Source organism: Archocentrus centrarchus, chromosome 20, assembly GCF_007364275.1.
Source record: "Archocentrus centrarchus isolate MPI-CPG fArcCen1 chromosome 20, fArcCen1, whole genome shotgun sequence".
Taxonomy (NCBI): Eukaryota; Metazoa; Chordata; class Actinopteri; order Cichliformes; family Cichlidae; genus Archocentrus; species Archocentrus centrarchus.
The window spans coordinates 28579507-28606804 of NC_044365.1; the positions used below are offsets into that span (position 1 = coordinate 28579507).

The 27298-nt window shown below is 42.1% G+C and overlaps 3 protein-coding genes across 4 annotated transcripts; 2 read left to right on the forward strand and 1 right to left on the reverse strand.

Annotated features, from left to right (window-relative positions):
• The first annotated feature begins 2528 nt into the window (after nucleotides 1–2528).
• hgd (homogentisate 1,2-dioxygenase) lies at nucleotides 2529–9812 on the forward strand. The gene is given in 18 exon segments (XM_030756873.1): nucleotides 2529–2688; nucleotides 3850–3921; nucleotides 4089–4177; nucleotides 4275–4380; nucleotides 4977–5036; nucleotides 5126–5140; nucleotides 5142–5218; nucleotides 5323–5357; nucleotides 5490–5500; nucleotides 5502–5570; nucleotides 5874–5909; nucleotides 5911–5974; nucleotides 6694–6755; nucleotides 6758–6820; nucleotides 8542–8646; nucleotides 8738–8864; nucleotides 9286–9467; nucleotides 9587–9812. Coding segments are annotated over 18 exon segments (1332 nt in total). The 5' UTR covers nucleotides 2529–2673; the 3' UTR covers nucleotides 9731–9812.
• Nucleotides 9813–10288: 476 nt separating this feature from the next.
• On the reverse strand, nucleotides 10289–13904 carry ndufb4 (NADH:ubiquinone oxidoreductase subunit B4). 2 transcript variants are annotated; one of them, XM_030756872.1, is made up of 3 exons: nucleotides 13692–13904; nucleotides 11311–11454; nucleotides 10289–10425 (listed from the first exon to the last, which is right to left on the reverse strand). In XM_030756872.1, exons 1-3 carry the CDS (start codon nucleotides 13860–13862, stop codon nucleotides 10363–10365), a joined length of 378 nt encoding a protein of 125 aa, XP_030612732.1. In that variant the 5' UTR covers nucleotides 13863–13904; the 3' UTR covers nucleotides 10289–10362. The 2 variants fall into 2 exon arrangements, with proteins under 2 accessions (XP_030612732.1, XP_030612731.1); XM_030756871.1 differs by having other exon boundaries at nucleotides 13686–13904.
• Nucleotides 13905–13941: 37 nt separating this feature from the next.
• LOC115799638 (sperm-associated antigen 16 protein-like) lies at nucleotides 13942–15034 on the forward strand. Its single transcript, XM_030756874.1, has 2 exons — nucleotides 13942–14707; nucleotides 14938–15034. The coding sequence occupies exons 1-2, from the start codon at nucleotides 13980–13982 to the stop codon at nucleotides 14939–14941; spliced, it is 732 nt and encodes a 243-aa protein (XP_030612734.1). The 5' UTR covers nucleotides 13942–13979; the 3' UTR covers nucleotides 14942–15034.
• The last annotated feature ends 12264 nt before the right edge of the window (nucleotides 15035–27298 follow it).

The following is a 27298-nucleotide window of genomic DNA, read 5'->3' on the forward strand; positions in this document are numbered from 1 at the left end:
TACCTAATTAAATGAAAAGTGCTGTTCATCTATACAGTTTCTAACTACTAGTATGGATATAGCATACACCTCTCAGCCACATTAAAAGACCCTCACAGGTGGAGGGAATAGCATCGACCATCCTATTACAATTCTGTGTTTTAACGGGAAGCTTTGGGTCCTGGCATTCACGTGGATTAGTTTCACATGCATGCCCCATGGCAATGACACTCCCTGACAGCAGCTAAAGTGTACCATGCTTTAATCATCATTTTGGACACAAATTAGGAATGTGATTTACAAAATGAGCATCATTATATTGTGAAACTAGAGACCCTGAACTCACCAGGAATGCGTTTGGACTGTAGTTTAAGCATATAAACAGTAAATTTTAAAAGTACGTTATGTTTTGTGTGGTATGGTGAATGCTTCAGGCCCCAATGCTAACTTGCTTAAGATAAAAATACCATTGTGTTGGTCAGGTAAGATGTTGTGTGTGGGTAGACAGTCCTTGATCAGCAGCATCTAGACAATGCTTGCTTGAAAATAATTGGTGGGATGGGGCAACATATCATTTTTATATGTATTACTATGCATAGTCCATAGCATACATTCATTAAAGGACGAATTCAACCTAATAACATACCAGGAAAACATGTTTTTAATGGGTAATCTCTATTTGAGATTTCTGACAATGCTCCAATCCAACTGAGTAATTTTTGTGCTTCTCAAAGCAGCAAACAATGTTTCATCCTTAATGACTGTCACAATAAAAGCAGTACACAGAAAGGTCTGGGCACAGATTCTTGACAGATACATCATATCTTGAATTGGGGTGTATCATGCTGTATTGGGGCAATGGTGTTGGTCTTTAAAAGCAAAACCATGCATGGGGATTTGACACAATATTCATTTTTGTGTCTTTTGGGTGAACTGAACCTTTAATGGTAAGACCAAGACTAAGGGGGCAAAAGTGTGTGCACCTGCATGTGATATGAAAGGCTAAAGATGCCATCACAAAAACAGAATACTTTCTCTGTGTGTGTGTGTGTGTGTGTGTGTGTGATAGAGAAAGAGACAGAGAGAGATTGCTTGTTTATGCACACTGGGATAGACTGTGCCAGGTGAGTGTGCCGTTTACCATCAAACCATTGAATTCAGCAGGCATCTAATAACAAAGCATTTATGGCCCACTTACGCATGCATAGATATAACTGTCAGTAGGCAACAACAGTCCCTTTTCCCCGTCTCCAGCTATTTCTTCTTCTCTTAAAACACACAGGCACCATCCGGATTGGACCCAGATACTCTAGAATTCTATCATCAGACTCGGGGATGAAATTAAAATCGCTCATTTTCTTTCTCCATACAAGGAGCAGATCAATTTCCGGAGACTGGGACGTGATATTTTCCTGCCATTGGGCTTTCTCGTCTTTGGCACAGCACCCTGACTGGCTGCCAGCGGGAGGCCCGGGCCTGACTGCACGCCTCGCCGGAGAACAGTTACTTCTGCCGCGGCGAGTTTATTTGCGCCTCGCTATGAGAATTGCCATCATTTACCCTTCCCCAGCGCACCCCCCCTACCCCCACCCACCCAAAAAAGAGAAAAGAAATAGACAAGCAGGGGAAGCGAGGCAAGAATGAGAGAGGCGAAATTGATTCTTTTTGATACATGCTGCATGGGGGACATTAGGTACACCTCGTTTGACCACCTATTTCAAGAAATGAACTGAATAAATTTTGCGTGAAGTAATGTATAGGCCTTTTAGAGCCCCCGTGCTGTTGTTTTCACTTTATGAGGAATGACGGGCTCGCTGCAGCGGGCAGAGGGCATCCAAATATAGGCTAATCCTGGTTTTAGGAAAAATAAATTAATTACGTGGGTTTACAGGAACGATAACTCACTTGTGCTTGTGTCAAGCACGGCAAACGTGAATTTGATGAAAGCAATGAAATCGGGGCTGGGGGGGGCAGCGGTTGATGGCACATTTGCACCACTGCTGCTTGTCTAAACACTAATGTTAAATAGTAGGCTACACACCAAATATGGGAACTTAAAGAATTAAATAAACTCTTGTTACTTAGATGTTTGCTTTGCAGGACGTGAGGATGTGCATGGCGCCAGTGTTTGCACAAGCAGTGCGCATGAGGTCACCACAATTTCAGCACAACCCTTTAATGGTTTTATATTGGGTCTTTTGTATCACGTTGTTAATAGATATCATAATATAACATATTCCATGTATTACAAGCTTCTAACTACCTGGCATCCTTATATTTTTCTCTGCATGTGCTGTCAGTGCTAGGATCGCTGTCCTGTAAAAAAAAACCATTACTTGAGCTTTAATCCCTTACTGTTCTTTACGTGCATCAGAAATTTCACATATTGGCTCTTGTTTGTCTTGGCAGTGACAGTGGCCCTTGTTTGCGCACATTTTGACCATCCGACCCGTCCGTTCACCTTTACATGTCTCCCAGTTGTTGCGTCACAGAGCCAGTTAAACCCTAATTAAACCCAGATTGAGAAAGTGTATAAATCCCAGCCCCCTTTTCCTAGTCTGTCCACGCATCGCTATGCAGGCGCCCAGAAGTGGATTTTGGACGAAGGGAAAACATTAAGAGAAAAACTAAAAGTTAATTTGTAACCACTTCGAAGCGCTCAGCAGCTGCCAGAAAAGTTTTAACAACAACGCAATGGCTGGACTCAAGGTAAGGCAGCATTTACTTGAAGCAAAACGATTACTAAATGTGTAATTATTCATTTATTATGGCTTATAAGCTGGATCTGTGTCGATTAAAAGAGCGGTACTGTGCATATATGTGCAAGTAGGGTGCAGTTCTGTATTAGTCAGGAAATAAAGAAAAAGGGGGCACTTTAACTTTTTATTTTGCACCAGAGGCGTGCTAAATTAAAGCGCCCCAAACCCATCACGGCTCCAGCAGCCGCTGACTGAAGGGAGGCGTTCCCTCCAACCAATCAGAGTGCTGCATTCCGCAGCTGCCCAGATGTGGTTTGAAGTGCAGAAGAATTTTTCAGATTTCAGTGTGAAAGCTTAAATTCAAGGCAAAAACCGTGTTTTGACCCCCACCCCCCCGTTTTATTGGCATTGCTGCAGCGTTGTGGCCATTAAGTTCAGTATTGGCCCTGTGCTTAGAGTAATTTTTTATAAGGTAGGATCATTATTTGGGTATAGGAGAATGGTTTCAGCCTATTAACAAAAATCCAAGTGATGCTGGAATCATCGCCAAATCTAGTTTGCTACTCAGATTCTAATAAACTTGACAGAAATGAGACTTTCAAAGCATTCTTTCACAATGGGACACTCTGGAGCCTCCAAACATGTTCTTTGGGCACATGAACGCGCACATATGGAAACCATCCGTGCCTGCGAGTGTGCTTTCTTGCAAAGTAACAATGACTCAGCAAGCTGCGTTTATACTGTGCCAAGTTTGCGATTTAAAAATTATTATTTTTTTTTTTGTGGTAGAGAAGTCACGATGAGTGCCGGTGTAGGTTAGATGTAAAGCAACACCCTTATCGTAGCCGAAACATTGATCAAAACATGCTGCAGAGGATGCAAGTGTAATTAGGCTCTTTCTGTGGCACAATAACACAAAATAATGGATGACTGCAAGGGGGGAAATTTGGCATAACTGCAGTTTGTTTTATCATAGATCTAATGTGAATCAATATGACAACAATTAACAAAAAGACAAGCCTTAATGACAAGCCTTCAAATTTAATTATAACCAGCATGAACACATTTATCCTGCATTACAATGAAGCTGCATGATGTATTTTTTTTTTTTTTAATTTTTCACTTCAACTTGGCTCCACTTGTGTGTTCAATGCGTGTTTGTCTCTTTCAGTACATGAGTGGCTTCGGGAACGAGTTCTCTTCTGAAGACCCTCGCTGTCCTGGATCCTTACCCGAGGGACAGGTAGCACTCGGAGAAAAACGCACACTGGGCTCCTTTTGTTATTTAGTCATTATTCTTTTCTAATTATTGAAAATAAGATTAATTGATCACCATACCTATGCATATATATGCTGTACATATATCACATCACAACATTATCATTGTGTTACTGTTCCATGTGGCTACAGAATAATCCTCAGGTTTGCCCTTATGGCCTCTACGCTGAGCAGCTCTCTGGCTCTGCCTTCACCTGCCCACGCCCAGCCAATAAGAGGAGGTGCCCATCTCTGTTTGAATCCTAAGTCAGTCTATAGTAATCCTAAATGGATCCCAGACATTATGGATAACTAAACTGTCCCCTCTTCTTTCTCTAGCTGGTTGTACCGCATCCTTCCATCTGTTAAACACAAGCCATTCACCCCACTTCCCTGCGGGGATCTAACAGAGAACTGGAATGAAGTGGAGCCTGATCCCAACCAGGTATATCAACAGAAGGAGCTGTGGCTCATTTTGGATTTGCTTGATAATCAAAACTCTTACAACACCACTTTTATGTCTGTGTGTGAATATGAAGCTGGAGCCAGCAGCTTAACTAAGTTTAGCACAGCAATTAGCTGTCCCGATGTAAGCAGCTCCACTTATTCTCTCCTCTAAACCTCACATTAATGTGGTATCTCTTGTTTAAACCATGCAAAAACTAGGTATGTGACACAATGAGTGGCTTGCAGTTTCCCTCCATTTTCAGTCTTATGGCTTTAGTTTCATATTTACCATACAGCCACTGAAGCTGAACTAATCTTTAAGTTCTCTGAATATACAGAGTAGGTACTCTGCAACCAATGGGTTGTACAAAGAACTGCTCTTCATAAATAGAGGTAAATACTGTAAATACTAATAGTTGGTAAATGAAATATTAACAGCAAGCTAGTAAGTAATCTAGTAAATAAAGAACAAACAAACATAAAAGCTGTAAAAGCAAGCCAGTGTAAAATAACAGTTGTTAGGTAGTTTATTGTAATTTCACAGTGAAATTTGTTACAGCAGATTCTGACTCTGAGGTTTGTTTTTTTTAACAGCTTCGATGGCTGCCATTCACCATTCCCAAAACTACAGAGAAGAAAGTGGACTTTGTTGCTGTAGGTCAAGATCTTTTATTTTCTCTTTTTCTTTTAAAATAAAAAATTTCATCTGATTTGTTGGGATTGTGTCCTTCTGTGTGTTTCAGGGTCTACATACCGTCTTGCGGTGCTGGAGATTCCAAATCTCGTAGTGGCATTGGTGTCCACATGTACACCTGCAACACCTCCATGGTCGACAGGTGAGAGCGTGTTTGCACACAAATTAATGTGAGAAAAGGACACGTTTCATTAATGAAAAATATTGCCAGCCTTCCTCTGATCCTTTTTTCCCCCCTTGTTCTAGGTGCTTCAACAACTCAGACGGAGACTTTCTGATTGGTGAGGAAAAAAGGGCTGTTGTTGTTTTCACTGTCATCTTTCATAAGAACAATGATAGCTCAAGCATCAGCCTGCCTTCTTGTTCAAATTTTCTTTTTCTCTGTTTCTTTCTTTGTCTGTTTGTGTGCGCAGTCCCTCAGCAGGGGAGAGATCTTGATCACCACAGAGTTTGGGAAGATGATGGTCGAGCCGAACGAGATCTGTGTCATCCAGGTGGGCTGTATGTTTTCCATCTCCCCGGTTTTCAAAGAAATCTTCCATTCTGTCTGCCCCAACACCCACTTACCATATTTAGAGAGGCATTGTTTGGTGCTTTTTGAAGTGACCTCAAAAATAAGCAACAGTGGAAAAGAGGTTTAAGCTACTGAAAGCCTGACCACCTGGACAGGCAGCACGTGTGTTTTTCCAAGTCCGTTCAGAATTGAAACAGCACACTGTTGATACTTAATAGGACAAAATTTCTTCTCACTGCCACTTTTCACTTTTTTTCTCTCTCTTTTTTTTTTTTTTTTTAAGCAAGGGATGCGCTTCAGAGTGGATGTGTTTGGGGAAAACCAGAGGCTACATACTGGAGGTGTATGGTGCCCATTTTGAACTCCCCGACCTCGGACCAATAGGTTTGTATGCTATTTGCAAGACTATATGAGTGCCGTATATGTGTTCACCTTTCCTTGAAATGTGCACACCAGCCTCTTTAAATCTATTTCTTGGAAGGTGCCGTTGATGTTTGAAATTTTTCTCTGCAAATCCATCCAGTGTCAGTGTGGCTCGTTCTGATTTCCAGCCAGTCTCTCCACCGCTCACGGTTCTCAGAGGATAATGTTTACCTTAGTGATTCCCTGAGTTGTAGCTGTAGTAATCTGTTTAAGATTGTTGCTTTAAGTGAAATGTTTCAACTGCTGTTTTAATGGATTGCAATGAAATTCGGTTCACAACACATTTATTCTCTTCTCAGGATGGACTTTAATGACTTTTAGGATGAATTCCCATAATTAGGTTCATTTACTCTAACCTAAATAGATTTTTCTTTATAAAATGGCTTAAATAGCAGAAAAATGCGTTGAATTCTGTTAAATAATCTAAACATGCTCTTTGCCTCAACTATATGAGACCAACTGTGAGTACATGCCCGGTCACACCCCAAAGGCCCATTTTGAGTCAGGAGAAACTGCATGAATATGTGTGATATTACATTAATATGAGAATTTCCTATTTTTAAATATCACAGTTATTATCATACTTAAATCTAATGCTGCCATAACTCCAAAATTTTAATTTGGCAAAAACTTTGGTTTATGATCAAATATTGCAGTTTGACACTGTGTATGTTTTGCAGGAGCCAATGGCCTGGCCAACCCGAGGGACTTCCTGTGTCCAGTTGCTTGGTATGAGGATCGCAAAAGGTGTCCACTGGTTACACCGGCATCAATAAATACCAGGTGGAAGCTGTTTGCCTGCCAACAGTGGTTATTGTGGCATACAACTTTATCTGTATCACTGTAACCTGCTGTCTGACAGGGACGCACACACATGTGGCTTACTTGCCCTATTACCCCTATTTAGTTTGCGTCTGCTTCAGTGAACGCCATCGAACTGCCGCAGTGACTAACAGGAAACTGTCCAAGTGAAGCATATGATCCCTTAAGCTGCTCCTGCCGACTGAATTGCCATCCCTGATGATTTAATATCGAGCATTAGCTGTTATCCATTCAGCAGGTTTCCGCCTCGACTCCCTTATGAGTCTTAATCACTCATAATTAGTTAAGGCATTCTGGAGCTGCAGACAGTGTACCTGTGAAGCTTTGCTTTGTAGGGAAAAACCTTTTTCAAGTTAAGCATTAATTTCAAACATCTTCAGCCGGGGAATGATCCTCCCCTCCTGAAATGTCCTGTTGGCGCATAATTGGATCGACACATATGTCTGACAGGAGGTTTTTTTTTTTTTTAACTGAGACAGGGAGGAGGCGGGAGGAGAGGTTTGTCAGGGGTGGGGGTTGGAGGGGTTGTAACCGTGGAAACCATGTCAAACCACACTGTTATTATTCATCATAGGAAGTACACTAGGGCAAGATACTGTCTTTTTTGAAGCAAAATAGACCTCTTCCCATCCTCCTCGCTGCTTCTAGTTGAATATCTGCCACCAGTTATATGCTGGGTGGGGGTCAGAGAACACTTTTTTTCCCTTGGTGTCCACTCTTCCCCAAATGTGGACAGAAAGGCTACAGGGGTAAGAAAATAAGATGGGGCGGCAGAGGCCTCATCTAAGGGAAATGCTGCTGCTCCTGCCTGGTCCTGCTGTTTTGTTCCCCCGCAGAGTGCCGAAATTGCTCAAATTAACTTATATTTGCTTGACTGGACCAATATGTTTGTGTTTTGTGTGCATGTGTGCGCAAGTGCTCGCTCGCCTCCATCTTCCCCCTTCATTTAATCGAATGTGGTGGAGTTATCACAGATGAATGTCCAAGAAATTACCTGCACTGGATTTCCCGAAGGCCTCTTTGTATGTCGACTACTGTCAATTGAGTGTGTGTTTAAGCTGCGTTTGGTATTCATTAGTCATGAATGTGTGTGAACGCATCTGTGTATGTATATGCATTTGCCGGTTCTTATTGTTAGTGTGTATTAGCAGAAATGCACGTGAGCTTGTGTGTGAGGAACATGGAGGTCAGCATGGAGGCAGCTTGAGTTGTAATGAACTATATTGATTTTAGAGCTGCTGTTGAATGTCTTTTTTCGCAGTGACATTATCAGAACAGAGAAACTATATAAAATGCTGTGGTTTTAACAATCAAGATAAAGAAATATCTCTGCACCCTCTGCTGCTGCTGCTCCCTCTCCCCGTAACTGCGCTGCTGCGAGCGTCAAAATGCTCAAAGTTTGGGAAAGTTTGATTGTGAAGCCAATTACCCCCATAATACCTGGAGCCTCGTATCACAAAGAAAAGGGGGAATGAAAGAGAAGAAAGGATGAAAAAAAAGCACACCCTCTTTCACAATCAACCCTTTTCATTATGACCAGCTTTTTTTTTCTCTTTATGTGAAGAAGTACTCTCTCTGGGAATTTAAGATTACAAAGGCATTATTCATTGTTCCGTTTTCCCTGTGAAAAGCTCAATTTAAAGTCTTTTGTGTTTGTTGCTTGGGTAGACTCCTCTTATTTGTTTTGTTCTGTGCGCTGCACGTAGGATTTCTCGCCATTCAATGTGGTCGCCTGGCACGGTAACTACAAACGCCTTACAATACACCTGAAGAACTTCATGGTTATCAACTGTGTGGCCTTCGACCATGCGGTGAGAGTCATGTTTAAGGACATGCTAACAGCACTTTTGAATGTAAATAGCCATGTGCCTCAGCTGTAACATATTTATGATCTCCCTATAGGATCCATCTATCTTTACTGTGCTGACTGCCAAATCCACAAGACCAGGTGTTGCCATTGCCGACTTTGTCATCTTCCCCCCACGATGGGGTGTTGCTGACCACACCTTCCGCCCACCGTACTATCACCGTAAGACACCAACACACACGCACACACAAATGGGCCTTTATCCACCACTTCACAGGGCATGGGAGAAAGGCAGAAACAATGAATTGCGCATTCTTAAGACAGCTGAATTTGAATGCAAATTTGAATGGAAATGTCAAATTTTCTGTCTTAGCGAGGGTAATTTTAGTCTATCATGGACTGAAACAAGCCAGCCAGAAGCTAACATGTCCATTTACCCAGCCAGTGTCAAGACAGTAGGTGGAACAAACCACCTGCTGTATGACTCCCTTCATGGAGCCCCCCCCCCCCCCCCCACACAGTCCCTTTGTCCGATTTCATCACAGATCTATAAGGCCATCTAGTGGAAATCAGTGTCCACTGTTTCAACTGCAAACTGCACAGGATTCTGCTGTGTTACAGCACCTCCTGCTTGTCATCGTAGGTAACTGCATGAGTGAATTCATGGGTCTGATCAAAGGCCATTATGAGGCCAAAGAGGAGGGTTTCCAGCCAGGAGGGGCCAGCCTCCACAGCATAATGACCCCACATGGCCCCGATGCTGAGTGCTTTGAGAAGAACAGCACTGCTGAACTCAAACCAGAGCAGGTGGCTGAGGGAACCATGGTAAAAAAAAACAAAAAAACACGATGCATGTATACACATGATCTTATGGTTAAACAGAAACTTAAAAGCATGACCAGTCAATATCATTTACCACAGCATGCTCTCTCTTCTGTCACCAGGCTTTTATGTTTGAGTCATCTTTCAGCATGGCGGTGACTAAATGGGGTTTACAAACATGCCAGAAGCTCGACAAGAAGTACTACCAGTGTTGGGAAGCTCTCCGCAGCCACTTTAACCCCAACTGGAAGCCCGGCAAACAGTAGAAAACCAGTGGTTTAGAATACATTTAGCCAAAAATCGAAACAAATGTTATGCGAAAATAAAAATTTCACTTTATAAATGTAACAAACCAGTGCTTTATTTGTTACCGTTGACAGAATTACAGCAAGAATTTCTTTCTCACGTAAAGTGTGAAACCAAAGCGTGACACACGAACACTTTTAAACTGGAAATTAAGGCGCAATAAAAAGGTAACCTTAATTCAGTTTTACTAACAGTGGTTTGGCAGGACCACTAATGACCTGATATATTCTCCCCTTGTGCCACTGTTGTACTAATTTTGCCATTATTCGTTAATATCTTCTTGGATGTATATAGCCTTGCGTTATGTGAACCAGAAATCATTAACATCAGCTGTCTTGGATTTTCTTTTCCTGTGCAAATCTGAACTTATGTGACAGCTATTTGTATCTACTGATCCATTCTTACAGTCTCCACGCTGAGCCTGCTTGCCCCGGTGTTTACGCAAATATGTCTGCAGATATGCAAATTGTGCTTTCCCACCCTTCTGACGTCAGCCTCTGAAATCAAAGCCACATAACCCTGTTTGACAATATAATTTTATTCGGTTAATAACAATTAAACACATGGACATCATCTCTTTCTACATCCAGGCTCAAAATGACAAACTGAACTTGCGCTCGAGGGTACCGGCCTTAATCTTCTCCTCCTTCCTATTCTGTAAAACAGACGACAAATAAATGATAGGTTAGTGCCGTTTCCACAGAAACAAAGTCATATCGCCCTCGCCCTCTTTACTTTGCGGACATTTTCTCCAACCGCATGTTTTATTCGTGATTGTTTTATGATTTTAAAGCAGTTTTTTTTCCCTTTTTCCTCTCACCAGAAATGGGGAGGGAGGATGTGGGGGGAAGGGTGGGTGGGACAGGAATATGATAGCCCAGCAGTGTGACAATTGCACCAAATTCTCCCTGAAATCTCAATTGGCAAGGACTTAGCGGGTGAATCTCCATGACAATGGGGCGGAAAATGAAAGCAGGCAGCATTTTGGATGAGGCATTCATTTCTAACTTGAATGGGTCTGTGTCAAAAAAAGAAAACCAGATCAAAGGTGCACCTACATGAGAATAATGAGTCCCAATCATCAACTAAATAGCTTTTCAAGTTTCTATGATAGCATTTGTCACCAAATCACTTTTTACGAATGCCCAGGCCAAATACTCAAAATGGTTTGTAAATGGTACTGTCAATTTATTAGAGTGGCTGGGAAAAAAAAAGACCACTAATATAACACTGTAAAGTAACCACGTGTTCAATACAGAGTTATTTAATTTCCTCAAGTAAATGTAGTGATATTCTGCTAACCTCCAACAACACTTGGATATTTATTCTTATTATCTCATAGTTTCTACTGTTCCTGTTTTGGTTCTAGTCTCCCATGTGCTCTTTATACAGCTGTTGAATGTCAGTGGGGCCTAAACTGTAGTTCTATTTCTCTACATAGTAATGAAAAAACACAGCTGAGCTACATTACTGTTTAAATTACCCTTGAAATATCAAGCAGACAAAGAGTGAGGGAACTGCTGTGTTTCTTGTCTCATACCCTGTCTGTCTTGAAGACAAAGTATAAGGCAAAGAGAGGCACAAGTCCAATCATTGCACCCAACAGAGAGGTCTTGTTTGTGGGCCTGAAGTGAGTGTAGGGGTTGGCTCGTGCGTACACCAAGCGTGTCAGGGCAGGGTCTTCCTGTACAGACAGAAGAATGCAAAGACATTAGTAATCACTTGTAAATGTAGAATTTATATCAGGAAAAACAAAACTAAAAGACTCAAACATTTACAACAAATCAACCAAAATAATAATGTTACCATCCTTTATACTTTTAAGTGGACAACTCAGGAAACAACAGAAAAGAGAACAATGAGTCATTTTGACCTTTTCATTCATTTCACCTTTTGATATATCACATCAGGAAAACTACTTGTTTACATATATATCTATACGCATACACTATATTGCCAAAAGTATTCACTTGCCCATCCAAATCATTGAATTCAGGTGTTCCAATCACGTCCATGGCCACAGGTGTATAAAATCAAGCACCTATGCATGTAGACTGCTTCTACAAACATTTGTGAAAGAATGGGTCGCTCTCAGGAGCTCAGTGAATTCCAGCGAGGCACCGTGACAGGATGCCACCTGTGCAACAAGTCTGGTCCTGAAATTTCCTCACTACTAAATATTCCACAGTTAACTGTTAGTGGTATTATAACAAAGTCAATTGCTGCAGACCTCATCATAATGTGACCTTCAGATTAGCTCAAGAACAGTAGAGAGCTGCATGGAATGGGTTTCCATGGCTGAGCAGCTGTTTCCAAGCCTTACATCACCAAGCACGACACAAAGTATTGGACTCAGTGGTGTAAAACACACCACCACTGGACTCTAGAGATGCATTCTCTTGTCTGATTGCATTGTGCCAAGTGTAAAGTTTGGTGGAGGGGGGGTTATGGTGTGGGTTGTTTTTCAGAAGTTTGGCCCAACCATGACAACCAGTGTACAAAGAAAGGTCCATAAAGACAAGGATGAGCGAGTTTGGTGTGGAAGAGCTTGACTGGCCTGACCTCAATCCAACAGAACATCTTTGAAATGAATTAAGAGCAGAGACTGTGAGACAGGCCTTCTCATCCAACGGTTTCAAACCTCACAAATGCGCTTCTGGAAGAATGGTCAAAAATTCCCATAAACACATTCCTAAACCTTTTGGAAAGCGTTCCAAGAAGAGATGAAGCTGTTATAGCTGCAAAGGGTGTGCTGACATCACATTAAACCCTAGGGATTAAGAATGTGTTGTCACTCAAGTTCATGTGCGCGTGAAGACAGAGGAGCAAATACTTTTAGCAATATAGTGTATACACATATACCATAAATGACAGCTGGTTTACATTTAGCTGCTATGATTCCAGTAAACTTCTATTTAATAGCCAATTTCATGACCCGAATAAAACAAAGCCATCATAAATGTAACAGTAACAATGTGCCCTGTCAAAATATCTGCCTTTAAAACAATCACAGCATATACAGTATAAATGGAAAGAGAATTAGTCAAATTACAAAACTGAGATACATAAAGACATTATAAAAGAACCAAAGTATATCCAGACTGGTGACAATGAGAAAACCAGCATCAGGGCTGCTACAACTGATTTAAAGCACATTTGTGATGATTTTATAAGTTTCTGGACCTCCACTGTAAGGACTGACATCATTACTCCAAAATATGTTCAATCATTTGGTGTTTTGATGATCGTGTGGCTGAGCACGCTGTTAAACACTTTGGTCCAAAATCTCCCATAGGTGTCGAGCTGGGCTGGGATCCGGTGAGGCCGCAGCCTTGGACATGATTCAAATTATTGTCATATGGATCATATCGTTCAGTGATCCCTAGTGCTCAAGAGATCGGGGCTACTCCAAGGCGTAAAGTCGTGTTTCATCACAGAAAAAGCATGAACACTCAGAACAACACTGTTGTTGATTACAGCCACTCTTCACACTAAAGTGGACCCAAACGACGCCAGCAAAATGCCTCCTAAAGCATAACAGAGCCACCAGATCCCCATATTATTCCTTTAATTTGTCACCTAGCAGTATAAGAAGTTAAATGTTACTGAATCAGTTGCGGACTTATCAAACTCGACCAGATCACAGCGTTAAAAACATATCAGGAAAACTGTAGTTTGTCCTGCAGCGCAGAGATCGGCTCAAAAACTGTATTTTTCATAATGTAATGATGACTAGCGCGGCGAGGAAGGTCGCGTTTATAACCGCAACTGAAATTTAGACTAAATAAATGCATACAGTCATTGTTTTCTATCACATTATTCTCGGTGTACCCCTAATGCTACCCGTTAGCACCCCAGCCACTAACTTCAGCCCTTTTCAAGGGTGACATTGCTAACTAGCAAGTAGCCACTTACAATGACCTCTTTTCTGTGCGGGTTATTGAGTTGTAGCTGATACTGCCGCTTCAGCTTTGCGCGTAGTGCAGCCCTTGCTTCTTCGGCACGCCTCTGTTCCGCGGAAAGGTTGAAATATTCCTTTGGATCCAATGTTTTTGGCCGACTGGCCAAGGGCGCCTCTCGGTAGTCCGCCATGATTGTTTAATGTCTGACGGAGCGGGGCAAACGCGAACTTGTGAAATCTCGCGTTGAGTGAGCGCTGTATTACCATAGCAACATCAAGTTTTCGGTCGCTGGGTTCAAAACGAGGCAATGGATGCTGGTTGGAAAAATGCAGAAAAGAGGGGCGACGAAGTGCCGGCTGACAGTGACGACGGCTTTAAATGTGAAGAGGTTTCTGTAGAAGACGAATGTAGTTTAAGGGAAGGAGAAGAAGACTTGGAAGCAACGGTGAAAGCCATATGGGACCGGGCAGAAGGCAGTGCAAGGCCCAGGGCAGCAAACAGCACATCCAAGCCACCAGCCCTGGTTGACTTTTTAAGCAACTTTCTCTTCCAAATGGGCATGACAGAAACGCTCGATTGTTTCCAGACTGAGTGGAGCGAGATGATGCAGAAAGGACTGTTGGACGCAGATGCTCTCAGAGTGACACCAGACGTGTATATTGAAAACCAGCGTCTGGAAAACGAGCTGAGAACCGCTCGGAGGGAGATGGAGGAGTACAGGTGTGCAGCCTCTGCAGCAGCCGGGACTCTGGGAAGAGTGCAGAAAACCAGAGACTTCCACCGGATGCAACATAAGCAGGTTGTCCAGGAGAGAAACAGGCTCATCGAGGAGTTGAGAAAAGTCAAGGCGCAGTGCAACAGCTACGAACCCGCACTTAAGCGGATGAATGAGAAATACCAAGCTGTTTTAAAGCAGGTAATGCTGGCGGCTTCGGAGAGGGACCAAGCCCACCACGACACCCTCTGTGAGGGGGGACAGCTGGGTGTCGGAGAGACAGCCCCTCCAGTCATACAGCCGAGACCTCCAGCTTCTCAGTCAGTGAAAGCTCCGTAAAACAAAGCAATAATCAATATCAATCAATAATATCTGCGTTTATATAGCAGAACAGCAATCTTGCCGGAAGATTTTTTTAATGTTTAAATGTGCTTGAGTTAACAGAAAATATGTTTTCTGTGTATTGATTTATGGAGATATTTTACAGAAAAAAAGTACTGCTATCATAAAAATAATGTAGATATTTTTTCCTTCCCATCTGTATTGGTAGATAGATGCCCTCAAAGCTGTCTCCGTGGTGAAGGTGAGGTTCAGCATGTGTTTTCTTCCCCTAGAAGAAGAAAATATAAAAATAAAGCCAACTTAATACATCTGTAGTTTTTTCTTCTTTTGTGTACTAAATATGTTTTGTGGAAACTATGCTACCAGGGGACGATATGATTAATGCAAAGGACGTTCTTGTTCATCCTGCTCTTACATTTGCTATTAATAAGAATGTGTGGTTTGTGGCAGCACGGTACTAATGCAGTTCTGTCTGTGTGGTAGATGTGAGTATGAGCAGACTGTTAAATGTACACTGAAAAGGTGTGCACTCACTGGTCATTTCATTAGGTACACCTGTTCAGCTACTTTCTAACACAATAATCTGATCAGCGGCAGCAACTCAATATATTTAGACATATAGATACGGTAAAGACAACCTGGTGAAGTTTAAGCCGAGCATCAGCAAATGTTTTAAGTGACTTTAAATGAACATGGTTGTTGGTGCCAGACAGGCTGGTCTAAGTATTTCAGAAACTGCTGATCATCTGGGATTTTTACCTCAACCATCTTTAGGGTTTACCGAGAATGGTCCGGAAAAAAAAAAAAAAAAAATCCACTGAGTGACAGTTTTTAGGGGCGAAGATCTCTTGTTGAGGTCAGAGGTCAGAGGAGAATGGCCAGGCTGTTGATCACACCGGTTGCCACTCCTGTCAGCTAAGAACAGGAAACTGAGGCTGCGATTCACACAGGTTCACAATAAAAGCTTGGAAAAACAGTGTGTGGTCTGATTCTCAGTTTCTGCTGTGACATTCAGATGGTAGGGTAATAATTTGGCATAATAAAAAAAAACATGAAAGCATGGATCCATCATGCCTTGTGTCAGCAGTTCAAGCTGCTGCTGCTGGTGATGTAATAGTGTGGGGAATATTTTTGCATCGTTTAAACTCCTAAACGCTTATCTGAGTACTATCACTTACCATGTCCATCCCTTTATGTCCATCCCATCTTCCGACGGCTGCACCATGTCACAAAGCTCAAACTGATTTCTTGAACATGACAATGAGTTTGCTGCACTAAAATGGCCTCCACAGTCACCATATCTCAAGCCAATAGAGCACCTTTGGGATGTTGTGGATAGGGAGATTCCCATCATGGATGGGCAGCCGACAAATCTGCAGCAACTTTGTGATGCCATCATGTCAATATGGACCAAAAATCTCTGAGGAATGTTTTCAGCTACTTGTTGAAACTACAACACGAAGAATTAATGCAGTTCTGAAGGCAAAAGGGGCTCCAACCTAGTGCTAGCAAGTTGTACCTAATAAAATGCCTGATGAGTGTATGTAGGGGTCATAATGTTCATGGTAATGGCTCAGACATGGTGCGTTATAGAAATTTACCACAAGAGGGCAATCTCTAGCAAGTTGTGTTTGTACTAAAGTGAATACAGCAAATTAACTTTGAGAACAGTTGCTAGTGACAGCAAGAAAGAAAAAAAAATCTGCTGAACAGCATTGTGAGATAAAATATTAAAGTACTAGTATCACTCCTGCACATGTGAGTCTTTATTTTTACACTGACAATTATTGCAGTGGTACCCGACAGGTAATGAGCCACTAAATAGACTCGGCAGTTATTTTATACTGTGGATGACATTCACAGCTATAATTTTCTCCTCTAGGGGGTCAGAACAAGAATCCCTGGTATTGACTTGATTGCAGGGATGTTTGAGCATGTAGATTTACAACCACCAGAGACGATCTGGTGGTTCTGCTTTTTTTAATTCACAAAGATGATATAATTCAAGTAAGCCTGAACCGTTACGCACCTTGTCAGTGATATGTCTGTGGCATGACAATTGGATTATGCAACACTTATAAGAATATAAGTCCTCACACAGTTCTTTTTTTTTTTTCCTCTCACCTTGAACTTCAAACCTGTGTAATAGAGTGGTGCACAGATGCTGAGAGAGCTGTTTGATCCAGAGAGGCCCAGGCGTAGCTACAGTACGTGTGACCAAATGATTTATTGTCCTCTCTGGACCTTTAAAACTCAACCCGCTCTGCAGCTTTGAAACATTTATTTATGACTTCAAAATTCAGAGTGAGACCACACTGCGGTTCAAAGAGAGATTGAGGCTCGAATAAAAATATTAATATGTTTCTGGCCTGGCTGGCACCAGTCGCCCTCATGGACTTGGAGTTGAACTTTTGGAAGTTCTGACAGTATTTTTCTCCTCTTCTCAGCTCCCACAGAACATCTGGTAATTTATTCTTTATCGGCGATGGTGAGGGATGTTTACCTTTTGATGCACTTATTCTGCAAACTCTGACAGATACAAAGATAAGCGTGTGATACAGAGGCAGCTACGGACTGAGAGATAATGAAATGAAAAGGCGTGCATGATTTCTATCAGCAGCCTGCGCTACCTTGCAAGCTGTAATCATTCCCAGTAATCAGAAGTTATTTTGTGTCACTTTGGTCTTTTAAAAAGACGTCTACGCACGACACTGGCTTGAAAAGTGGAAGCAGGTTTCTTTCCCGACCACAAGCCAAAATGACTTTTCTACTTATTCATCACCAAAGGCCCCCCGAGGCGGTTTGTAGACGTAGAGACAGTGACCTAATGTGTTATGCTGCTCTCTCATGGTGCTTATTCATAATATTTACTGCCCCAGAGATTCCATTACTCCTGTGCCCATGAGGAATGTAACTGAGGAATGTAATGTTCCTTTCCACCCTTGTTTTCACCTAAAGGACATAACTGTGCCATTTTAAGACCTGTAATTTTCACAAATGGCTTCAAAGTTAATGAAGTGCAGGCCGGAAGCAAGAGCCAAGCGGTATGTTATTTCCTACCTCCCTAACCTTTATTACCAATTGCTTGGCCGTCCATCCCTCCTGACCGACTCTTTCAGTTTGCGTGGACACAGTTGTCTTTCACAGCCTTTAGGAGAACTTAGGCTCAGGCTGATTGGAATTCCTCCCCTGCCTGCCCAACTCCCCGTGCTGTCCTCTCAGCTCCTGTCTCTGCTGACAGCCCTGTCCACTTCACAGCATGCAACGACCTTTATGTCATAAAGAGAAAAGCGAATGAGAGGAACTGAAGTTCCAGCGTACTTAGCTCAGGCTGAACTGAACCCACCACGGGATCCGTTCATCTCGCTGCCTCTGTCCCTGTTTCTTCCTTTTACACCCTGTTTCTGGAACTGAATTATACCTCCATGAGAAATTATCCTCTCTGCCATCCTATTTTAATCTGTATCTATGAAATTGGTTCACACTGTCCGTGAATATTCTCTTCTTAATAAATCAGCTTTCCATGGATCTTATATAGTGGGCAGCGGGTCAAACTCAGCAATATTTTCTGCTTTAATGTGCTGTGCAGGGCAGAGATTTGGGGCATGGCAGTGACTCAGCAGGCATCCATCATCTTCAAGGAGAGCTACACGGATGAAGTGCCTTGAGAAGAAGCAGACAAAATCCTGTTTTTCTTTCAGCCCTCCATCAGTCCACCGTGGCATTTAGCACGTTGCCACTGACATGAAAACAGGCTGTAAAACCTACTTTGATGATCTGATGGCTGCAAAGAACAACAGTGTTTTTTTCCCGTGTTTTGTTTTTTGTCAGTCATTATGCGCTCTGTTAGCCAACCTATTTCACTGAGGTGTGTGCAACTCTTGCTGAGGGTTAGGTGAGAAGGCAAAAGTTTCTCGCATATCTGCCCATAAAATTTTAAGCTAAAGAAAATGCTAACTTAGCTTAATAAAAATGCAGGAAACACTGAAACTGAGTAGATCTATCTATATACAACAAAATACACTTCATTGTTTATTAAGAAAGTAAAAAAAAAAAAAAAAAATGCAGCAATTGTGTGGTTAGGAATGTCTTTGCCAAGGTAGTGACCTCCTGATTCTAGCTGTTTCTTTTTAGGCCACGCAACCTCTAAAGCTGATTGTTTCAGCTTTTTCCTGTCATTTACACTCACCGTGCTTGTACCGGATTGGACCCCCGTTTGATTTCAGAACTGCCTTAATTCTTTGTGGCATAGGTTCAACAACAACATATGTTCAAGAAACCAGACTGAGATGATCTGATTTTCATGACGTGGTTTGTTATCCTGCTGGAAGCAGCCATCAAAAGGTGGTACGTAAGGGGATGGGCATGGTCAGCAACAATACGCAAATACTCAGCTAAGGTGTGGTGTTTAAATGCTGATCAGTTGGTGCTAAGGCCCCACAGTTGCTTGAACTGCTGACACAAGGCATGATGGATCCATGCTTTCATGTTTTTTAATACCAAATTCTGACCCTACCGTCCGAATGTCGCAGCAGAAATAGATCGATTGCTCATTAGACCAGGAAGCATTTTTACAATCTTCAGTTGCTTGATTTTGGTGAGCCCGTGGGTATTGCAGCCTGTTTCCTGTGGTCTTGCTGCTGTGGCCCATCTGCTTCAAGGTTCAGTGCGTTGTGTGTTCAGCGATCCTCTTCTGCATACTTTGGTTGTATTGAGCGGTTATTTGAGATGCTGATGCCTTCCTATCAGCTTGAAACAGTCTCGACATTCTCCTTTGACCTCTGGCATCAACAGGACAGCTTCACCAAGATAGTTGCCACTCACGAGTAATTGGAGGTGTACAACACCTAAGTGATCCATGAGTGTACAGTATTAAAATATTGACTGCCCATATCAAGCCTGGCCCGAGTTTCAAATAATGAATGCAAAAATTCTCTGTGAGCCAAAAGCTCACTCTCGAGGCTGCTCCAAACTCTTAGGCTACAGCAGTTTTTTTCTCCTCTTGGCTCTGTTTGACGTCAAAGAATGCCCCTACTCTTAATATGATCATCTCAGGCTTGAGGCTCTGGTTGTGACAACAACAACATACCTCTTGTCCAAACTTTTGGTTTGCATGCGGCAGCCAATCAGGAGATGGCTAGCTTAAAGGGAGAGGAGCTAAAATGGCTCGTTTTAGCCAGTGGCTGAACTGAGGGGCTGCACATAGGCTCAGTGTAAGATAAATAAGGATTGTTTTATACCATGAATCCAAGAATAAAAATGAAGAGCTGGAAATGAGCATAATAGGTCACTTAAGCAACCTTTTTCTCTATTAAGTTGAGCTAATCTGTGCTAATCATAAAGTTTGACTTTATGTTTAGCATACAGACTTGTATTAAAATGTTAAAATGCAATTTTTGTCACTTGCTGACATTTTAGGTTGATCAGTAATTGATCACACAATTAGTTACAAATAATTAGCTATGTAAGTGGTTTCAGTCCATAACCGTCTTGCTACAATATTCTATCATCAACATTTTGTATTACTGTAATGTTTACTAGAATGTTATATTCAAAGTCATATTTCAGGCAGTGTCAGAGACTGTACATTAGTTTTCCGTGACTACATGTAGGGATTGCAGGTGCCAGACTGCCTCTGGAAGTGCAAAAGAAGGCTTTGTTTATTATCAGGGGCTGACAGAGCCTGAAAAAAGTCAATGAATTCTGTGTTGGCCCATAAATGGCCTAAACTGTCTGCTGCAGTACATGTTTAAAGTTCAGCAGGGTGATATATTGAACTGCCATCACACCATCATTACTGAGGATTTCCACATATCACATATACATCTGTTTTTCTCCCTCTCTCACTGCCTTTTCTTCATTAGGGTCAGAGTGATGTGACAGCGCTGGGCTGATGTGACAGCAGTTAGAGGAAGTTTTGACAGCCAGAGTTAGAGAAGCTGCTTAGGGGAGGTGATGTCAGTCGACAGTAGAGAGAGACAAGAGGTGAGGGAAGACAGCCAACGCCCCGAATCTGATCTGATCTGATGGGAAGTGGCAGGAGATGAAGGGGAGGAGTCAAATTCAGCCCGAGCGTGGCCGCAGTCTGAGGTCAGGGGGAACAGAGGAGAGATGAGAATCACCCCAGGAATACTGAGCAGGGAGAACCTCGTCTCGACTGTCAGTCTTCACTGCTGGGTTTTTGTCACTTTTAAGCTAAGTTTAATCAAACTTGGCTCAATTTGTCATCATTTATATTAGTTGAATTTATTCTGCATTATCCAAAGTTTGCAAATGATCAGATCTGAGAAGTCAAACATAGCCAGTCTATCTGATAAACACAAGCTGTCAGTCACTAATTTAGTCTGATCACTTTGTATGAAGGGGATGCCTGATTTAAATGTTTCCAGAGTACTAGCAATGATTTTTCATTACACATGAAAACTATCTTTGCACCAATTTGGTAAGTTCAGAAAGTAACTAGCAAGCTTTTCATTTTAGAGCGGTTACTTCAGTAACTTGCAATGTCTTATAGGTGTACATTATTGCAGCTTGCTACCTACAGTAATGTGAAACATATTTCAACACTTAATCCTCTTCCAGGCATGATAAGGATGTCATAAATAAACAAATACATATCACATTTTCAAGTCCATAATCTTAGAATCAGCAGTTCTAGATTAGATGCCACTGGTTACAGTAACTTAGGCAATTAGTGGACCCAAACTCAGATGGGGAAACAGGTTTTAAGGTGTTTGTTGTAAAAGAGAGAACTGTAATGACTGTCGGGCAGGCTGATGTACAAAGGTGGCAGGGGGTGAGCTGGAGAAAGGTTTCACAGGGAGTGTGGTGGTTGTAAGTGGAACTGACGGGTGTTTTTTTCTGGTTGGCAGGAGTCACATGAGTAGCAGACTGAGAGTCTAGGTAGCTCTGGAGCACAGAGAAAACAATCAGGTAAGCAGTAAATACCCTGGCTAATTAAGCTGAGTTAACTTGAGAGAGTTGCCGCATGGGCACCACAGTGGCTACGCGGGTAGTACCGCTGGCTCACAAAAGCGGGGGTTCAAACGTGGGTGCTCTCTCAAGCTATGGCGTGCAAGCCAGGTGAGATGTCCCCAGGCAGGAGCAGGAAGAAAACAACAGAAAGAAAACAGACAAACATAACAGAGTGGGAACAAAAAGGGAAAAACAAATGGCAAAACCCCCCCTGATAGCCGTGGAATCAGATTTCATTAAACAGATATTCTTTTTGCATTTGAAGTGTGTGCTGTCATCATGCCAAAAAGTGCTCTCTAAGGAGTGCCATTGATATGCTTATTCATCATTCCAGGATGCTCCCACTTAGATGTGATTGATTTTTTTTCTCTAATTGGGGGGAAATATGAGCACAACAGCAGAAATATCTGAGTTGCTGCTGGTGTCTCATCATGTAAATTTGCTGTTTTTTGCTCCCAGATTTGAGCTTTTGGTGGGTATAAGTTTTTATGACCAAAACGCACAATTGTATATATGATTTAAAATGAAAACTAGCCTCATCCTTGAAATATAAGAAAACCTGGCTTCCTTAAGGGCAGACTTCTACCCACTGCTTTCATAGAACTTGTTTTTGACTGTGTTTGTCCCACATTGCATGTTGTTTGGGAAGAGATGCTCCCATCAACAAGAAACTAATACTTACGCAGTGGTTTCCAGAGATTGAAGATGTTGACTGCAAGCCACAAACTACATGCATAAACCTGACTGAGCTTTCATGGGAAAATCTTGCGTGTCACACAGATCGGGTCATTTCCTACAGTAATTCTATAGATTCAGTGCTTCCGTGTTACTTTTTTAGCCGTGATTATCGTCAGCTTTGTTCTCAAAAGGATGACTGCTGCCACAGCAGAGTGGAAACAATGCCACACACACATCAATATGACCACCGCAATGACTGAAACACAGTTATGAGGATCACTTTGTGTTGGCCACACACAATGACGCACAGTTTGTAGACTCACCCTCAAAAAAAGAAAAAAAAAGGTTTACATCATTAAGAGGAAATGACTTTATAAAGCTGAAATCTTTTTAAAGCATCCATGTCTGGTTATAGTATGTGTCTGTTTGCACGCCGTGTACACTTGAACACTATTTCCTTGTTCTATCAGGTCATCAACAAGGAGTTCCCAGGATGCATTAGCTCAAGGGTACAGCCTGTCAAGTGATATCCTGCTGGCAGCTGTCACAGAAATCTGTGTGTGTGTGTGTGTGTGTGTGTGTGTTTACATAGGAGTCGACTCAGGCTGTGTCTCCCTCGTTGCTCTGATATGGGATTAATCAGATATTGGTCTTAATTTGCGTCAGTGTTTCGGAGCGATCAGGATGCCATGCTGCTGTGGGTTGTCACCAAGACGACACAGAGGCACCTCACAACCAGCTAATTCAGGTTATCTGGTGACTGAACAACTGGCTCAGGGCCTTATATTCTCCCAGAGCGAGCTGCTGAAGCGTATCTAGTGCCGATTATGTGCTTTGGGGAAAATTCCAAGTGAATAAATAGCATTTTGTTGTGTGCCTCTGTGTCTATAAAACCATAAAAATGAGAGTGTGAGCACTGGGTATCTACGTCATGAGCTATGGGCTTTGATCAGTAAATGAGGGGAGGATGAGTCACTCTATGCCTGGCTCGTTTTCTCCATCAGATTGCCTCATGTTTGGGATTTTCTGTGTACATTTTTAATGTTTTTATTTGTTTGATTTTCAACCCACCGTTCTGTACATTCGTTCATTCATTCATTCATTCGGTGTAGCTTTCCTCCGTTTGCGTTTACATCAGCGTCCTGCAGAAACACTCAGACTGAGTTTCTGGTTTAGACCATAATGTGTTTCCATTCGAGGCCAAATGATTTAAAAATGACACAAGATATTTAAATAGAAAAAAGCCTGACTCCTGAAACAGATGGTCTGGTCTACATTTTTGGATTTTTTTTCCCCTCTCACACATTTGCCCTTGGCTCCTGTACCGTTAATGGATCAGTGGGTCTCTCAATGAAAAGAGGTTTCTGCTGGTCTGTCCTGCTGCTTTCATGGCCAGCCATGTACTATACCTGTAACACTTGCCATCTGTAATTGGAGGTTTACTGGCATTTCAACCTCCCTGATATGCACCTATTAATAATCCTTCATATCTGAATAGAACTATAACAGGTTATTCTGGAGAAAAGGGCAAAGTGTGCAGTCCTCCAGTGGAGCATAAAGTGCTTAAACTTTAAAAACCTCGACACCACATGTCTCTACTTAAACTTTTATTGAAACCTGATACAACAACACAGGAAATATTTCTGCAAAAATATAACCCCAATCTTCATAAGGAATCTGTGATTAAATAGGTTACAACAAAACAGCAAAGAAGAATATTAATATGGGATCTTTTGTGATGCAAAAACATGCAGGAATATATTAGAAATTAAAAACTGTATATAAAAGTATCCATATAAATGTAGGCTGGCTGATAAATGTAAGCTATCTTACAGTTAAAACAATAAGAACAGAGGTTTTTCTATTGTAAATGCTGTCCATATCAGTTGGCAGTTTCTCCACACGTTTTGGGGTTAAATCTGGACACATTTCCACTGTGCACGGGCCCATGTTAGGATTTGCCAGAATGAGAAGAAACATTGTTGCTCTCCAGCACTCGTCTTTTATGTGCTCCATTCGGTTCTGTCGTTCTGTCCATCGGTCTGAGGATCTCCCTGGAGAGCACAGGGACATGTCGTTTGAACAAAATATGCCAGAGTTTTATCGTTAACGCACCGTGTAGGATAATAAACGCGACAAATGACTCACAAGAACAGAGAACGCTCCAGAGCGACCCGATTTCCCCCTCTTGCTCGGATCGAGCTTCACTTGTCTCCTCGCTCTGGTTAACTGAAAAGGTGATCCCAGACACACCAGTGTTAGTCCTTTACAGCTGTGTTATTTCTGCATCTTCACAGATATTATGGCTGCCCACACAGAAGACTGAAATGGCGCCGTCTGAATGACTGCCTGATATCAAAAAAGCCATTTCAGACAGATGAGCCAGGTGAGTACACCAAACTGATCCAATAAAACCAAATAAGGCGGCCTTCTGACTCTGCTTGCACATCCGGCCTCAGCTGTTCCTCTGCACAGGGGTTGCCATGGTGACTCACCTGTAGGGGGGTGGATTCCTTGTTGTTGCTGAGGAGAGAGAAGGAGCCAGGGCGGAGTTTATTGCGCTTAGTCTTTTTCTTGTTTGCAGCTGCAGCCAAGTGTCGCCGGGACCTATCAGCCTAAGAGAACCCCAGACACAGGGATTAGCACACATGCACACATTTGCATTCCTGTGCTTTGACCATCTCACAGCTGTCTCCCTTTTTAGTGAAGCACTGGTCTAACACAGATGCTTTCATTTTTACTTTTACTTAGTTGGTAAGCGATGTGGTATCTTCTCTTTTGCCAGCATATACAAAAGATCTACTATGACTAAAGCTTCACTGGACCTTTTGGCAGCTGCTGCCACCACAAAGAACCAGTCCCCACCTCCCCCGCATTAGGCTTTTTCTCCCTCTGACTGTGACTAACAAGAGTGGTTTACCTGGATGAGGGTTTTAGGGGAGCCTTTGACAGAGATGGCCCCGGGCAGGCTGGAGTGACTCAGGTGGGTGGGACCTCCCCGCTCCAACTGTCTCTTACGTCTGAACAAAGCCTACAAGGATAAGACAGTCACAACCACACCCGCAACCACAGAGGCAAACAACTCTTGTTTCTCTGTGCGATAATGTGCGTCAAGTCTTGTGTGCAGTGGATAGTGTGTGAGCTCGTCTATTCAGCCTTCCTTTTTTTCCTCATCCCGTCCTGGACACATTCAGCCTCTTTTCTCTGAGGATGCTTAAAGTCAAGCGCCAGCATTGAGAAGAGGAAACTGCAACATTATTATTGTTGCTGGCCTGACCCCTTCCTGCACTGATCTGCAGAAAATAAGGACTGCTATTAAGCTACTCAAACTTCAAATAAATAGACTGTCGCTTTGAGAAACAACAGGTTTCAGTTTGCCAGTTAGGGCTTGGGGAATAAATGGTGAAGACTCATGGAGTCATGGCCCTGCAGTACAGCCTGTACTACTGTTATAAGTTTACCACAAAGTTATACATGTGTGGAAATAACAAGCTCATTTCCAGTGTAATACTTCCTCCTCTTTTTCCATTTCGCTGAAAACAAAGATGACTATGCTAGCTCCAAAATATTTGCCACGCAATCATTTGTAATGGCATTTAAAGTACTTACAGTGATTGCTGTTGACCTACATTTTGTTGATTGCCTCTGTTTTCAGCATTGTGGGATGGAATATTTTAGAATTAGCTGTGGCACAACAACTGTACAGTTTGGAGCTGAAGGCTAATTGCAATATGCATACATTATTGTTTGTTTCTACACCTGAAGCTGCACACACCGTAATGCTCCTGCGGGGCCATGTAGAGTGTTTTTCCGATGTCTCTGCGACAATTACATCATGTCACCATTTGTATCAGTAATCTAGTCATCTAGTTATGCAGTTTGCATTGATTAACGCTGCTATGTTTTGTGTTCTGAGATAAGATCTGCAACTTGTGGTTAAAATGCGTCTGCAAACCAGTCAGACTGTCTGTAATATCCATGTCTGCCCAGACTCATATGTTTCAATTCAGTTCAGTTCAATTCTATTTTATTCTATTCATACAGTGCCAATTCATGTCAGTCGCCTCAAGGTGCTTTATATTGTAAAGTAAAGACCCTACAATGTTAGAAAGAAACACCAACAATTGCACAACCCCCCTGCAACCAAGCACTTAATGTCAGTGGAAAGGAAAAACTTCTTTTAACAGGAAATAAATAATGATATGATTTGATAGGATATGATATGATAAATGTAGTGAAGACTTGGAAGGGATTTAATAGATGGGTGCGAAAGGTTAGCGTCACCAATTCTGCTGCTGAGCTAAAGTGAAGTTAGAGTGAAGGTAACCTTGGTCTTTTTGGTTATGAAATCTCATCACTTTAATTTGATTCTATTAGATTTTGTGCAAAAAATATTGTCAGATTTGTCTTTGTTCTTGCCCATGTGAACATTTGTACCAAATTATTATTCCCTCGGGGTGTTCGCATGAAAAATGGACCTGTCACAACCATCCCTTTCCACACCACTTAATTCCCCTTTATTTGTCTTTTTCTTCTCTTTCTCTGTTTCTCATACTGCTATGCCTTTTTCCTTATCTTGTTCCGGTATTGAACTTCCTGTGATCATAATGCAGATTTCCTCTGTTAGACCTCCTCTGAGATAGTGTCCTCCGAAGGGAAACTAAAGGATTTGATAGAAGATGTGAAAGTAAAGAGAAATTAGCACATACCAGTCCTTCAGATAAGGGTAGTGCTCTCTGCTGCATCTGATCATCTGACTGAGGAAAAAAAAAGTCAAAGAATCAACACTCATGCTGTATTTAACCTTTTTCAGTACTGTGCAATCACTGCGTCTTCTCTGAAAAGCTGGCCTCTCCATGATAAAGACTATGACTGTGTGATTATTTGTTAATAGAGTTAGAGTTTCAGTTCGGTTT

Bases quoted from the DNA above. Each gene is read 5' to 3' on its own strand.
- ndufb4 (XM_030756871.1), bottom strand. From the start codon at position 13,862: ATGGCGGACTACCGAGAGGCGCCCTTGGCCAGTCGGCCAAAAACATTG. The intron at 11,455-13,685 runs GTAAGTGGCTAC...CTGTCTGTACAG, and splicing joins CGCACAGAAAAGAGGTCATT to GAAGACCCTGCCCTGACACG. The intron at 10,426-11,310 runs GTATGAGACAAG...TCTGTTTTACAG, and splicing joins TTGTCTTCAAGACAGACAGG to AATAGGAAGGAGGAGAAGAT.
- LOC115799638 (XM_030756874.1), top strand. From the start codon at position 13,980: ATGGATGCTGGTTGGAAAAATGCAGAAAAGAGGGGCGACGAAGTGCCG.